We start from the raw sequence: 16,075 nt of genomic DNA, 5'->3' as shown, positions 1-16,075 counted from the left end.
ATACTTTTCAAAGACGGATTCACTTATCTTGACTTCTCTGAGTAAGGAAGGGTCCAATACAGTAAAAAAAAAAAAAAAGGGGGTGGGGGATACTTTTTTTTCCCACATATGTTTAGCATAATTTAAACTTCTTCACTTATCAAGTTAAAAACAAAATGTGACAATTGCTCTAAATTATTTCCTTAGATATGTAAGGATAGCAAATAATACAAGTTAAGCTTTATTTAGAAAATCTTGTTTGTGCTGTTTGTACTATTTATAATTAAATAGCTTAATTTTAAATTACATGCAGGGATGACTGCTCTACAAAAACTAGTATGGGCAAGAAAAACCTTCTGTGAACTTACAGGAATCATTTTCTTTCTGTTTGAATTACATTTTGATAAAAAATGTACTATGTCTAACCTCAAGAAAGAAGTTAAACATTCTAGATTTAATTATACTGAACATAGATAAGATTCTTCAATTAGAAATTATGTGTTTATAATACTGTCTCCCAAACCCAAGAGAGTTTAAGCATTCCTGATTCTTTCTAGGATTTGCCCATCTAGAACAGGTAATAACATAACCTTCATTACACATTGGGAGATTCACTGAATTTAATTAATTAGCTGTGCTTTTTGAAGGCTTAACCCACATTTGTACAAGTAGTTCTTTAATTAAACAAGAAAAGCATATCATCTTCTAAAGACAGATGAAGGCTGTAGTTCTCTAAAATTGCCATCAGTAGATTACATCATTAGAAAACTAACTTCCCCCAAATGAAAACAATTCATCACCTTAAAATAGCAAATAATATTTTAATTTCTGAAGTTGATAGCTGCTTTTTAGGAGCTTGGCTACTAATTTTTAAAATGACTAAAACAGCTGCACATATCCATGAATGTTTGTTTTCTGGGGATTTGTATGAAGATAAAAGTATACATGATGTATTTCTACAGACAAATCTTTATCCTGCATTTCACTTCACTTGAAATCTACAAATAAATTTACAAACCAAAATATCAGAGCAGATAAATACCACTACACAAATCTGGCCAGGTCAAACTTAAGAAGGACAATAAAAGAGGCTTAGAATAAATACTGTATATTCTTCTTCCCATAAAGTTTCCTTTCTGTGTCTTGGAATCTAGTCAGGAAGATAAACAGAAAGAGTACACCAAAGGCTGTAAGCAATCATTATAGAGCTCACTGGTTTCAAATACAAACTGATGCCAACACCAGGTAGCACAGGCAGTGTGTATATATATACGCATTATCTATTTATATGTTTATGTCTGTGTGCATGTATATATGTATGCGTATATACTATATATATATATACACACGTACGTATATATACATGAAAATGAATGCATCACCCACTTATGTTGGCCTTTCCCTTATAAATATGAGTACACATAAGATCTATAGTCATTGATTAGCTCCAGTTCTGACAGGAGGTCTCACTCCAACAAGTATGGCTTGTGCACAGGTACCTCTGGTGTGACTGAGGTTTACGAAAAAAAGATGGCAGGCAGATGTCAATTCTCTTCAGACATCTTGCTTGAATTTTTTTTTTTTCTTTTGAGATATAATTCACATACCATAAATTCATCTTTTTAAAATATACAATTCAGTGGTTTTACTACATTCTCAAAGTTGTACAACTGTCACCACTATCAAATTCCAGAACACTTTCATTGTGCTTAGGGTTCTAAAATTGAAATTTCTACCAACACCATTTCATCAAGTGTTAGATACAGGTGAGCATAGTGACATAACCTCAGAAGTAGATTTTTGCATATATCATAAAAATAGACACAAAACACATGTTTAAATAGCTACAGCAAGAATGTGACTGCTGAGAGCTATTCTCTTTTTGTACCCCACCATGCCCAAGAGAAATAGTATCAAGCTGAAAAAATCTCTTGGAATATCTTAAGGTATGACATTTCTGGGCATTCTTTTTTTTTTTTTTTTTTTTAACTGACACAATCTTCCTAACTCCCTTCCCATATGGCAAGCTAGAGGATAAACAGGGCATTTTAAACACTATGGATCCTAACGGTTGAGGAGGGGTTGTTAGTGAACTGGTATAAGTTCTGACTCAGTGCCTTCAAAGATCTTCCCAAGTTATTCTTGAGAATTTTCGGGTTCCCAGTCCAAGAACTATGAATTATAAAGTGCTTATTCCCAGGGCATAGATCTTATTCTTGACAGGATTAAATTTATAAGTTGCTAAAATGTATTTCCTAAGAGACCTTCCTACTTTAATGAATACAACTGTAATTAGCTTCTTAAACTAGATATTGAATATCTGAAAGAACAAATCTGTTGATGGTTGGACACTATGTTGTCAACTGTCACCTTGAAAATGTAATTATAATGTGAGGACCATAACTTTACCAAGTTTATCTCCAGTACAAATTTCTAGACATTATTAAAAGTATATAGAAATATTAGTTGGATGATTTATTGACAGTTATTACAATAATACAAAAGAAATAGCTATAAAGGGTATCTGATATGCATAAATAGAGCTTCAAGCTTAAAAGTAGTAACTGTTGTTCAAAATAACGACCAAAAAAAATTTAATTCTACTTTGACCCCTCAGTAAAAACTGTACCATCATTAGTATGTGTGATATTACTTTTAAGAAATAATATGCATTGTACTATTTATTTATACATACACCTCTTGACACAAAAAGGATATAAGAAATAATAAGTTCAGTTCCAGGCTGATTTTAAATACAAAACCATTTTAGTCTTTCATTTCCCTCTCTTCTAGTTTGAAGTATCCTTCTAGGCTTTACTCATACGATGGCAGCAATAAGAAAATTAGAATGATGCAGAGCAGTAGGAGAGCTTCACTTTGGATCCTTAATAATATTTTATCATTACTACTTCAGAGCCTTTCTAAAGCAGCCTGCTACATAAGCTACATTAAAACTGGTTTTATTGAGGGGTGGAATTAACTTCGAACTTTATCTATAGCACCTTATATGGTAATAGTTATCTGCCATAACCAATATGTGGGATTTGTTTATCAGCTAGTTTTATAAACAAGGGCAGTAACACACTGATGTAGAGTATAGGTAGCATACTCGAGAGAAATAGAAAGATAATCAAGGACTGGTGGAGCAGACACAAATAAGGTGATATTATTCTAGTAATAATTGGGTAATTAGAGGCAGTGGACCTAATAAGGCTAATCACAACCATTTATTGAACACCAACTATGTGCTGGGTACTTAACATATAACATCCCTCATCCTCACAACAATCTTTCAAGGAAATGTGCATATTATATGTTTTACAGATGAGGAAGAGGCTCAATAATTAGTCCAAGATGCTGAACAAATGGCATAGGGATTAAAACCCCCAACTTGGACTCCAAATTCTGTCTCCTTTTTCAGAAATTCAGGTTTTGAACTCAGATCTGACTACAAAATCCATACACTCCTTCCACCGTTCCCCTATGTGAACCTCCAATGCCATTCAATTCAGCAACGGAGACGAGATATACCGTGTAACTGCAGCTGCCCGTGTCCAGCTCTCTGACCACATAAAGGCAACTCTAGTTATACAAGCAGAAGTCATCCCACAGTGGGTGGTTTAATTAATAATGTCATTGCAGTACTTTTTGGCATTGCTGGTGCTCAATGTATGAATACGATATTCTCTTATCCTAATGGACTGATGTGGAGAGGGAGGGAATCATTCTGTATCTGTAGGAATCTGAAGAATTAAAACATGTTGAAGAGAGACACGAATATTTCAGTTGGAAAAAAAATAAGTTTGAAATCAGTACTTCCCCAACATTGCTTCATGGAAACACTGTTGCTAATTACCATTGAGGATATCTTTATGACTGGCCCCATTTTTTAAAATACTACAATTAACTAAGATATTAAACTGAAATCATCTTGATTCTTGAACTGCATGCTGTAATGAAATGTCACTGTTAACTCATAAATTTGTTTGTGGAAATAAATGTTGCAACAAACACCATGGCTGTGCTCAATACAGCTTTGTGGTTTTTATTTTTCCTTTCGAGTGAGTTTGTATTTTGAACATTGGCTACAGACAGAGGTAAGTCTGAAACATTCTTGTGCCAGTCTTGGAGCAGTTCGCCTTCTAAAAGTCTTTGTGGATGTGACTGTGCACAGCTAAAACCGTACTTTGCCATTTTCCTTTTTTCTCATTTTTGAAAGTAGTCGAGAGCCACTTTCTCTCTTTCTTTTTCCCTCTCTTTCTCTCAGCTTCTTATGAAGACTCCCAGTATAAATGCAACGGGTGAAGTTACCTACAAATATACAAACTGAAAGAAAAGAAATATTATGGTTGGCCACTCAGGACTCTCCTGAGATGAAAACATACCTGGACATTGAGCATGGTCAGAGTCTACATCAACCAAGAAGGAACAGAGGGAACAAACTTCCCACAACTGCTGCTTTAGGGGAAAGAAGGCACTTGGTGCTGACAGGTGACCCCTGTCTCCCATACCTTGTATCTATCCATTGGGTCTTCCTGCTGCAGCTGACTCTCTCGCATTGTCTGATATTCTTTCTCATATTTCTTTAGCTTCTTGGTCGGTACCTGCAGGGATTAGAGGACAAGCATGTTAGTCAAGCAGATCATTTAGGAAACCATTTTCTGATGTGTTTCCCAACGAAGTCTCTGGCATTCTAAAGGAGCACACCAGATTCAATGTAGGGGGAAAATCTAGATTCTAGAACAGGGTCTGCAAACTTTTTCTGTAAAGGTCCAGATAGCATATATTTTAGGTTTTGCGGGCCACACAATCTAGGTCACAATTCCACTGTTGTTATTGGCACAAAAGCTGCCATGGGTAATACACAAATGAATGAGTATGGCCGTGTTCCAATAAAACTTTATTTACCAAAATGCGCCGTAGTCTGTTCTACAACACTGCTGATATAGCATCACTTTTTCTTGTTAATGTATTTAACAGTGGTGTTAATTCTGTTAACTGCCATTCTTTAAGTAAAATTCACTCTCCCAACATGTTAAAAATGAGACTTATGGGCTTCCCTGGTGGCGCAGTGGTTGAGAATCTGCCTGCCAATGCAGGGGACACGGGTTCGAGCCCTGGTCTGGGAAGATCCCACATGCCACGGAGCAACTGGGCCCGTGAGCCACAATTACTGAGCCTGCGCATCTGGAGCCTGTGCTCCGCAACAAGAGAGGCCGCTATGGTGAGAGGCCCGCGCACCGCGATGAAGAGTGGTCCCCACTTGCCGCAACTAGAGAAAGCCCTCGCACAGAAACGAAGACTCAACACAGTCATAAATAAATAAATAAATAAATAACGTGAATTTCTAAAAAAAAAAAAAAAAAAAAATGAGACTTATTATTTTATAAAAATAAAATATTGAGCAACACAAAAACTTTTTAACGGAGCTAATAATATACCAGAGAGAAAACAGATTCTAAAATTGGTAGGCAAATTTCTATTTCATAATGGTTGTCAGGAGAATTAAATGACAAAGGATCTAAAATAATGCCTGGTTCATTGAATTTTTTTAAAACTGTGTTTTCAGAAAATATTCAAAAAAATTAATCTATTTTAATCTATTACATGTTATATATAACAGACTAAGTCTACTCTTAGGCTTTTCTTGGACAATCAAAATTATATAATTCCTTTAGACATCAAAATCTTTCCTTAACGTTTAGGTCCTAATGTAAATGACTTGAAATGAAGAATAAATTTATCTAAATTTTTAAAAAGATAATAAGTGCATTATTTGGCTAATTACTGGGGACTCAGTGAAGGCAAGGACCAGGTATTGATGGCCCTCATGATGCCTACCAATGTAATTGGCCCCTAGGAAGCCCTCAACAGATTGTTTCTTGTCGACTTCAAAACATGGTATTTAGAAAACATGTAAGTGTGTGAGAGAGAGAGCAAGAGAGAATGGAAAGCACCAATGAAAATAAAATTATCTTATGGTTTTCCAGGATGAGGATAGTTTCAATTCTCTTAAATCTGGCCACAGAATTTGTTAAATAAAACGCAAAGACACCAGGTGTCATTCCCCAGCTTATTCTAATTACTTTGTTCTTCCCATCCAGGACCACTGTGAGTACTGGAATTATCTGCTTCTCACCACAACTGGGAAGTTTCACACAGTCCAAACCTGTCAGGTAGTGTAAATCAATCAATCACCACATGATGACAGTATTCACCTGGCTGATGGGGGACTGCCTACCCAGTCAGACTAGAAGAAAGAACATTTTCCAGCATGTAACTGAATTGCAAAACCACTGCTGAATATTGGCATGAGAAACTCTAACCCTTTACTACTCCATCTCCAGAGACCTTTAACAGTATACTGTGACCAACGAGAGTGCAAGAGAAAGAAAAACACCACCTGCCAACTGCGTGGCCTCAAGATCATCGATAAACAACAAGGAAAATATACATGATGGTGTGCTAACAAAACAACAACAACATTATTTTTCTTGACTCTGAGAGGGGCAATTTCCTCTAGTTTTCTTTTCTCTGTATTAATCATATACTCTGAAAACCAAAACCAGACTCTCAAGATCAAGTGGCAAATCACTGGCACTGAAGTAGCCCTGGGGCTGAGGAGAAAAGGGAAGAAGTCCCAGAGTTTTAAGCAGTGACAGGGGTTTCCCGTGGATCTCTAGGAGGAGGGGTCAAGGGAGAAGTGAGAGGATTTGTGAGGAGGCATTGTGAGGAGGGAGCCTACTCCAGCAGCCACTTACCACAGAATGAGAAGGAAGTACAATATGTTAACATTTTTGTAGCTGAATACTGGTACCACTGGGTATCAGGCTGAACATCAGTCTTATGTGGAAGTATTTTCCACATAGTTCTAAAATGGATCCATTCACCAATAAGTGAATTACATATTACAAGCTTGTCTCTAGAGAATTTCTTCTAAAACTGTATTTTTTAAATTGGAACTATTACTGAGGGTTTTTTTTTTTAATATGTAGAAGAGTGTCCTTTTAAAAGTCAATCTTGTTATGTTAAGAGGTTCATTTCAAAGTGAAATTTTTAAAAATGCATTAAACACCCCTCAATAAGCTAATCCTTTCCCATCTGGCTGAGATTCTAGGATGTTTGGCTTCATCTTGTTCAGGGAAACAGAGCAGGTTCCCAGAACAATATGTTGCTAGGAAACCTTCCAAAAGCTTATTTATCTTGTGCTGTGGGGTGATACTGAGCATCCACCTGTGATTGGCACAAAGTAAAAAGGGAAAAAAGGTGGAGGAGGAAGGAGAGCTGATACGAAACTCCTGTTGTTTATGAGATGATCAAAGAAAACAGACTGTTACAGTTTTCAAAACTATATTTCAGGACAAAATTGATTTTATTTTAGGGAATGTAATATTGAGCTTGAATTTTTTCTTATCAAAGAAAGGAATTAAAACAACCTCTTTAGTATGTAGTTTTAATTAAAAAAAAACAGAAAGTCATTAAGAATTATTAGAATTTAAACAACCTACTATCTCAAGAGCAGTATAGGCATCTCTCCCCTTAAGTTAAATAAATTTAATGTAAGTGTGTACTTGAAGAATGAGATGTATAGGGGAGAGGGGACTTCCCTGGTGGTCTAATGGTTAGGGCTCTGAGCTTCCACTGCAGGCGACATGGCTAGATCCTTGGTCAAGGAACTAAGACCCCGCATGCCTCGCAGCATGGCCAAAAACAAAACAAAACAAAAGAATAGGGGAGGATGTGCATAGGTTACATGCAAATACTATGCAATATATAAGGGACTTAAGTATCCGTGGGGTTTGGTATTTGCGGGGGTCCTGGAACCAATTCCCTGTGGATGCCAAGGGATGACTGTAATTACTAATTTGCATTTCTCTTTCTAAAGGTTAATCATGCAGGCCTCAGTTGGAGATGTAGGAGGGGAAGACTGAATAAGAATACAGTAGTTCCGGGCTTCCCTGGTGGTGCAGTGGTTGAGAATCTGCCTGCCAGTGCAGGGGACACGGGTTTGAGCCCTAGTCTGGGAAGATCCCACATGTCGCGGAGCAACTAGGCCCGTGAGCCACAACTACTGAGTCTGCGTGTCTGGAGCCTGTGCTCTGCCACAAGAGAGGCCGCGATAGTGAGAGGCCCGCGCACCGCGATGAAGAGTGGCCCCCGCTTGCCGCAACTAGAGAAAGCCCTCGTACAGAAACAAAGACCCAACACAGCCAAAAATAAATAAATAAATAAATAAATAAATAAATAAATAAAAAGCTGTTCGAGTACTTATGAAAAAAAAAAAGAATACAGTAGTTCCCTCTCATCAACAGGGGATGTCTGAAACTGCAGATAGTACCAAGCCCTACATACACTCTATTTTTTCCTATACATACATACATACCTATGATAGTTTAATTTATAAATTAGGCACAGTAAGAGATTAACAATAACTAATAATAATATAGATAACATGCTGTAATAAAAGGGTTACTTGAACACAAGCACTGTGATACCATGACAGTTGATCTGATAACTGGGGTGGCTAAGTGACTCCTGGGCAGGTAGTGTACACAGAGTGGATACGATGGACAAAGGAATGATTCCCATCCCGGATGAACTGAGGTAGGATAGTGTAAGATCTCATAACCCTACTCAGAACTGCTCAAAATTTAAAACTTATGAATTGTTCACTTCTGGAATTTTCCATTTAATATTTTCGGACTGCAGTTGACTGAGGGTAACTGAAACCTCGGAAAGCGAAACCACAGATAAGGGGTGACTACTGTATGCTCAACATTCTTCGTTTCCCATGCTCTCTCTCTTCTTTGCATTTAAAGCACGTATTTCCTGTTTTTATACGACTCTGATAGAATAAATATATATACATATAAGTATACCAACTAATTTTAGATGAATTTGTCTTAATAATCTTTACCTCAGTAACCATATCCACCTGAGTTACTTTATTTCATATTTTTTACTTCTATTACGTTATTTTGAATACTCCTTATTAATACTTGAATTTCATGTGCATTAGTTATTTCTAATAAAACATACTTCTCTTATGTATATGATTTGCTTAGGTTTCCTGCTTATCAAATGTGATGTTTATACATTTAAGGAGTTCAGGTGCCTTAAAACAGAATAAATCTTAAATTTTGGGTAGTAATTGATGGAGTAATAGAACCCTTAAGTCACAAATTTGGAATACACCTATGATAGACAACTCTGTGAAGTATTATTTGGATTTTACAAATAAGAAAACTGCAGAGAGATAACTTGCCCAAGATCCTACACAGCTGGTAAACAGAGTCAGAAATGGGACCCAGGCAGTCTACCTCCAGGGTCTGCCCTCTTCAACCAGCTGGATCTACTGCCTGCCACCAGATGATTAAGGCAAAGCTCCTCCAGAAGTTGACAGTCTAGACACAGTGCCGATTATGTGTCTAATTACCATACAGTTTTATAAGGGCAATAGCAGACGTTCATAAAAGGTACAAGGGTGATCAAGAGGAAATTTGTTGGGGTGGGGGGAGCGCCTCAGTGGGGGAGGATTTTCATTATGACTGGTTCATGTAGACTCCCTTGCCCGATTAAATAATGCTGTATTTCCCTGTGCTAAATTTTAACAGGGGGCCAGTCACTTGTAAGAGCTATTTCAGGGCTTGATGAAATCTGCTTCTCTATTTCAGAAATAAACAACATAAAAATACTTAGTGATAGATACAAACGCTGGCAAAGTAAATCACTAGTTTTGAAAAAGGCTGATAAGATCTAGTCAATATTTTCCTGATGGTCAGAGGTCTGAGTGCCTAAAAAATGAACAGGCCAAAGGTATTAACCATTATGTACTGCTCTTACTTCAGATAATTTCTTAGGATAAACAACAATGATCCCAATTTAATATATTAATCACTGGACAGAGAAAAAATAGATAAGTAGCACAGTTCCACACTTCTTGGTGATGGGGGGAGGGGCGCAGGCTGAGAGTTTTGGGGGTTTTTTTGGCCGCGTTGGGTCTGCATTGCTGTGTGTGGGCTTCCTCTAGTTGTGGCGAGCAGGGGCTACTCTGTTGTGGTGCCTGGGCTTCTCATTGCAGTGGCTTCACTGGTTGCGGAGCACGGGCTCTAGGCGCACGGGCTTCAGTAGTTGTGGCACACGAGCTCAGTAGTTGTGGCTCGCGGGCTCTGGAGCACAGGCTCAGTAGTCGTGGCACACGGGCCCAGTTGCTCCGCGGCATGTGGGATCTTCCCGGACCAGGGCTCGAACCCGTGTCCCCTGCATTGGCAGGCGGGTTCTTAACCACTGTGCCACCAAGGAAGCCCAGGCTGAGAGTTTTTAATTCAGAGTCACTTCCATGAAGACCTATCAAGATCTGTGGACAGAAAGTGGATCAGTGGGAACCGAAATTCTAACAGTTAGTTTGCAGAAGCCCAAAGGACTTGGAATGAAATAGATGGGAAGAAATCAAGAGGAGAAGACATCTAAGAAGAGGGAGCATGTCCTTATAGGCTTCACTGAACCCTCTTCATGGTATTTAGCAAAAGAAGCTACTCTGACTCTTCTAGAGGTTTTAGCATTAGGAGGAGGGGAACAGAGTCGATTTTACCTCAGGGTACTGGGGGAAAAAACCTTCAGAGAACATAAAAGCCTATAAATGATTATTCATTGTGTTCCTTTTTATTGAGGTATAACTGACTTATGACATTATATCAGTTTCAGATGTACAACCTAATGCTTTGATGTTCGTATATATTGCAAAATGATCACCACAATCAGTGTAGTTAACATTCATCTCCATTGTTACATATTTTTTGTCTTGTGATGAGAACTTTTAGGATCTACTCTCCTAGTAACTTTCAAATATGCAATACAGTATTATTAACTATAGTCACCATGCTGTACATTACATCCCTATGACTTATTTATTTACAACTGGAAGTTTGTACTTTTTGACCCCCTTTCACCCATTTCACATGACCCTGAGCCTCTGGCAATATTAGTTGTATTCCAATACTTAAGGAATACAATGGTTTAAGGGAGTGAGGACAAGAAAAGTATTTATCTCTTGCTGTAACTCTAACATAACTCCCAAGGCTTATAGACATCAAATTACTAGGTATTCTTTTCCTGAATCCACACGTTAGTCCACAGTGCTGCACTTCCTTTCATTTCATTGGGCATGCTCAGTTTCCCCAATTACTCAAGCCTAATGGTGCACACACCTGTGACAGGTTCCTGTCCTCATTCATGAATAATTGTATGAAGTGAGTCACTTTCTGGCATTCATGGCTCACTCCTGAATGTAGTGTGCTCATCAAAGTATCTATGAAAGCTTCTGAAATATTGATTTCTACTTTCTTTACCATGTTGTAATATAAGCTGTCTGGTCCCAAGGCTGTAGCAACTTTAAGAGACACTTGCATTTTATAGAAACTGCTTATCTGTTCATTTCTAATTTCTCATCTCCAGGCCTATAAATCTAATGTCGTATACTATTTTTATGGAACTCCTTGGCACTTCTGCTCTAGAGCTTTCCTATCAATAAATAATATCTGGAGGTAATTTCTTTATTATCTATGTTTTGACAACTCCTAAATTTATAGTTCCCAGCCCAAGACTTCCATTGAGCTCAACCTACATAATTCAACTGCAAATTTCATATTATCTTTTGGATGTTTCACGTTTGAGATTATTTTCAACCTGGAGACACAACCCACTCCCTACCCCCCAACTTACTCTTCCATGGTTCATCTTCATCCAGATGCTCAAGCCAGAAACCCAGCAGTCACCTTTGACCTCTCCCCCCATCAATGATCATGAAGTAAGTCACTAGATTCTATAGTGTATGCCTCCAAATATATCTCTAGCTTGTCTTCTTCTTTTGAACCTCATTGGCACTGCCCTAGTTCAAGTCATAATCACCTCTCATCACTGCAGTAACCTCCAAGCTGGTCTCCCTGTGTCCATGCTTGCTCTACACACAAAGGTAGTCAACATTTTTTTCAGGATGCAAATCTGATGTCATTCCCTTTCCTAAATTTTTCAATTGCCTCTTGTGCTTAGGATAAAGAGAAAAATACTTGACATAGTTCTGCTGGTGCTATAGGATCTGGTCTCTATCTACCTCTCCCCCTCACTTTCTATGCCTATATTTTACAAAAGTGGGGTTCACCCATCCCAAGGGGTACATAAAAGGATCCAAAACATGGAAAAGGCAAAAGGCAACTATTAGAATTTTCAGTTCTACTTCTTTTTTTTTAACCTCAACTTTTAAAAATGTCTATATTTGTGCCTATTTTATCAAAGTACATGTACATAATTTATTTTTAAATGAATACTCATATACTGGAGGTATGTGCTTAAATTCCTTTTACTGACAGGAATGCACGATCAAAAGAGTTCAGAGACGACCAGTCTCTACTCCAGCCACACTGGACTTCTTTCGGTCCCTCAGATGCATCATACTCTGTCCTGTCTCAGGATTTCGAGCCTGCCGTTGCTCCTGCTGGGACAGATCCAGCACATTCACCTCGGGATTCTAATTCAAAAGGTCTGAGGTATGGTCAGGCACCTCTATTTTTATAAATTGCCTGCTCCTCAGGCAATACACTGTCCATTTGAAAACCACTGGATGAAAACATCAAGTGCTGGAAAGGGAAGAGTGACAGACAGGCTAGAGAGGCTTTTATGAACTGGCCTGAGAACATAATCATCAGTTTCTAAGGGAATACCCATCCTGAGTTTCAAACAACCAATTATTAAATAAACTTTAGGAGAGAATAAATTTGTTAAGATCAGGAAGAATCTCAGGAAAAACTGATATTTTTAATGTTCTAAAATATTTCAAGAATCTATTATATAAGCAGTTTGGATATAAGGACAAAATCAAGTTTTAAATAAGGGAAAACCCATACGCTTCAAGAACAATTATTTAAACAATAGAGTTACTCCTCAATATTATATGTAGGGTGATTTAGGGGTTAAACAGGCTTACTTTATACTTGAAATCTTGCTCTGTCAAATACTAGATATGTAATTATAATAGAAGCAATTCATTTAAACCTCTTAATCAGGGCACTTCCCTGGCGGTCCAGAGGTTAGGACTCCGCACTCTCAATGCCGAGGGTCGGGGAACTAACATCCCACAAGCCACGTGGCAGGGCCAAAAAATAAAAAAATTTAAAAAAATATCATGCAATAAACCTCTTAATCAGAGCTTCAATTATTTACTTTTTAAAATGGGGGTATAACACAAATAACAACTACCATGTCCATCTCCTTTTATTAAGCGCATACAGCATGCCATGGCACTGGGCTAAACACTTAACATATTTTATATTACTTAAGCCTTACAAAGTTGAACTGGGTTTACTATGCCCATTCAATAAATTGAGTACACTGAGAAAGATTAAGTGACATGCACAGGGACCACGGTAATGACTGACCCAATAGGCCTTTTTGACACCAAAGGTAAAGCCTTAATTGCAGTATGTTACATGCCTGTCATCCACCCAGCACACAGAGCTCTCAAACCCAAGACCCTTGCTAAGCCTCATCAGTCGCCTGCTGCAACTAACTGAGCAAATCAACTGCAAGATGATAGAGATACTTTATTTTAACACCTGACTGGGAGATCATGAACCTAGGATATCTGCTATCTTACCTGGCATAAAGCAGGAGCTCAGAAATATATACACCTCTTCCCTGAACTTTCTGGGCAAACTAGAACAAAAAAGGGAAGGTCAAATAGACCCTAAGGTGACTGAACCAGAAGTTTAACTCTGGGAGAAGCCTGCTTAAAATTCCATAAAGTCTCAAGAGGGGGCAGATTGAAATTATATACTTTCCTCTCCCAGGCTTCTGAAAAAAGTATTGAGGCATAAACAATCCAGGAGATTTACAGCTCAAAGCAAATTACCTTAAGGTACTGGAATCGGTCAGAGCTTAGATGGAACATATTTTGAGGCCTACAGCTTCATTGAGAATGCCCTTCTCTGTGTATTGTTTCTCATATTTATTTCTTTCTGTTCCGCCTGCTTCATGTACTGATTTGTACAAAAAAAAAAAAGATGCGTTCTTTTTTTCACCCACATGCAGCAGTTGCAACTGGGTCACAACTATTCCTTCTGTTGGTTTTTAAGTCTTTTTCTCAGATTTTTTTATACTTGAAGGAGAAAAAAAGACATTTTACCTGTTTTAAAGCAATACAAATCCTTATCTCACTATGTTGGTTAACTTCCATTTTAGGCTGAATTATGGAAATTCTGTTTTCTCTTTGTAATGATTAAAAAGCAATGATAACTTAAGTTGGTATACCATACTGGATGCTTTTATTTCCTTTGGTGGGAGGTGCTCAAAATCCACTGTAATATCTCATGTAAAATTCCACTTTTGAATGAGTTTTTTATTAGAAATGTATTGCTTAAAATGTTTATTATAGTTTTGGAAAATATAGAATGACTACCAAGTGCTAAAAATTAAGGCTGTAAGATGGTATGTAATACACGAAATCTGGTTACCTGTTGAATGGTATTGGTCTGATTCCAGGGAGTAGATTAACCAGATGTAGTCCCCAAACTGGGCCACAGAAAGCTGATACAGCTATGCATTCAGAGCGAGCTAATTAAGCTTATTTAAAACTAGACAATGAGACAGAGGGGAAGAATGATAGGGGAGCTAAGTAGGACACTGTTTTTTATTACCATCAAATGCTACGTTCATTAGAATAGTGCTGGCCTTTGCACTGAGGGTGCTGAGAAACCTGAAGCAGTACTTTTACGTCGGTTGCTACTGGCAGTTAGATCAAAAGTAAATATACACTATTGCGAAAAATATTCACAGTAGACAGAAGGCTATAGATATTTATGCTATAAGAAATTTAATTCAAGACTAATATGCCAAACAGCAGCTGTGTAAAACAGTCTGCGTACTTCTGTCTTCAGAGGGATTCACCTTTACCATACCAGACTCTCTGAAAAGGAAAGCAGGGGGAAAGAAAGAGAAATGGGGAAACTTTTCTGTATTCACCTATCTTTAAGGTACTACCTTAAAGGTAGTAAGTCAAACTGGTTAGAAGTTATCAGCAGCAGTATTAAACTGCAAGATGATTGCACTGCCGTTTTTATACACCAACTTTTTAACATGGGAAGAAAAACTCATCCCTCCTTTGCATTTTTAAAAATCACCCATTCACTCACTCATTCCACAAATATGTATTGATTATATACAGTGTAGCAGGAATAGCCATCCAGGAACACATGCACAGCGTGTCCCCTCAAGGAGCTCAGTCTGGTGGGGAGGAAGTCTGTGAAGAAACGGTCACACGATTGAAATAAATACTGCACTTACATAAGGTGAGTGCTCTTAGGGAGACGTAAAGGTGGAGGGATAACAGTGCACAAGGTTCTAATTTTGATTGCTTCTCTGAGGACTGACAACGAAGCTGAGACCTGAAGAGTAAGTCAGCCAGTGAAGAGTAGTGGGGGAGAGTGTTCCCAGCAGAGGGCACAACGGGCACAAGATGGGAAAGAGGAAGACCAGCTACATAATTTGCCAGGACCAATACAAAATGAAAATCAAGGCCCCTTGTCCAAAAAGTGAGAATTTCAAGGTGACAGTAGAGCATTAAACCAAATGCAGTCACGCAGGTCACATGCCCATGAAGCTGGCTGGAGGGACTGAAGGCCAGCTGGAGCACAGTGAGGAGAGAAAAGGCTAGCTGAGGCTGAAGAGGTATGAGAGGTACACAGGCACCAGCCCAAGGTACAGGGCCTCCAGGGACCAACCTACTATTGTCTCCTTCATAGTTCCACAAATAGTTACTAAAGAGCTATTGTGTAAGCCAGGCTGTTATGCAAGCACTCTTCTGTGTGCTAAGAGGAAGACAAAGAAGATAGTCTTTGCTTTTAAGCAGCTTACAAATAATTGCATTATTTAGGGTAGAATGTGATAAGTTCCACAAGAGAGTATAAGCACCAATTTGTGGGAGATTCAAGGCATGAAGATTACTCATTTGAGGTAGAGTGTGTAAACACACAGACAGAAGGACTTCAAACAGACTGAAATTAGCATTCGTCTGCCTTTAGAGCAATGATTTGGCCATATCACTGTA

At 38.2% G+C, this 16,075-nt stretch overlaps 1 protein-coding gene across 14 annotated transcripts in view; it reads right to left on the bottom strand.

The window, feature by feature from the left end:
- Window positions 1-16,075, bottom strand: part of RABGAP1L (RAB GTPase activating protein 1 like) — a 693,841-nt gene that overhangs the window by 27,320 nt on the left and 650,446 nt on the right. For 11 of the 14 annotated variants that reach the window (XM_036844645.1, XM_036844610.1, XM_036844603.1 and 8 more), the window contains one exon: window positions 4,491-4,583. In XM_036844645.1, coding sequence (XP_036700540.1) covers window positions 4,491-4,583 — 93 coding nt within the window. Of the gene's footprint in view, window positions 1-4,001; window positions 4,306-4,490; window positions 4,584-16,075 lie in introns of those variants that run through there. The other 3 variants (XM_036844653.1, XM_036844731.1, XM_036844739.1) reach the window with 1 other exon arrangement.

This window comes from Balaenoptera musculus, chromosome 1 (assembly GCF_009873245.2).
Source record: "Balaenoptera musculus isolate JJ_BM4_2016_0621 chromosome 1, mBalMus1.pri.v3, whole genome shotgun sequence".
Taxonomy (NCBI): Eukaryota; Metazoa; Chordata; class Mammalia; order Artiodactyla; family Balaenopteridae; genus Balaenoptera; species Balaenoptera musculus.
The sequence above is the reverse complement of the archived record's forward strand: the minus strand, read 5'-3'. Positions and strand labels throughout refer to the sequence as shown.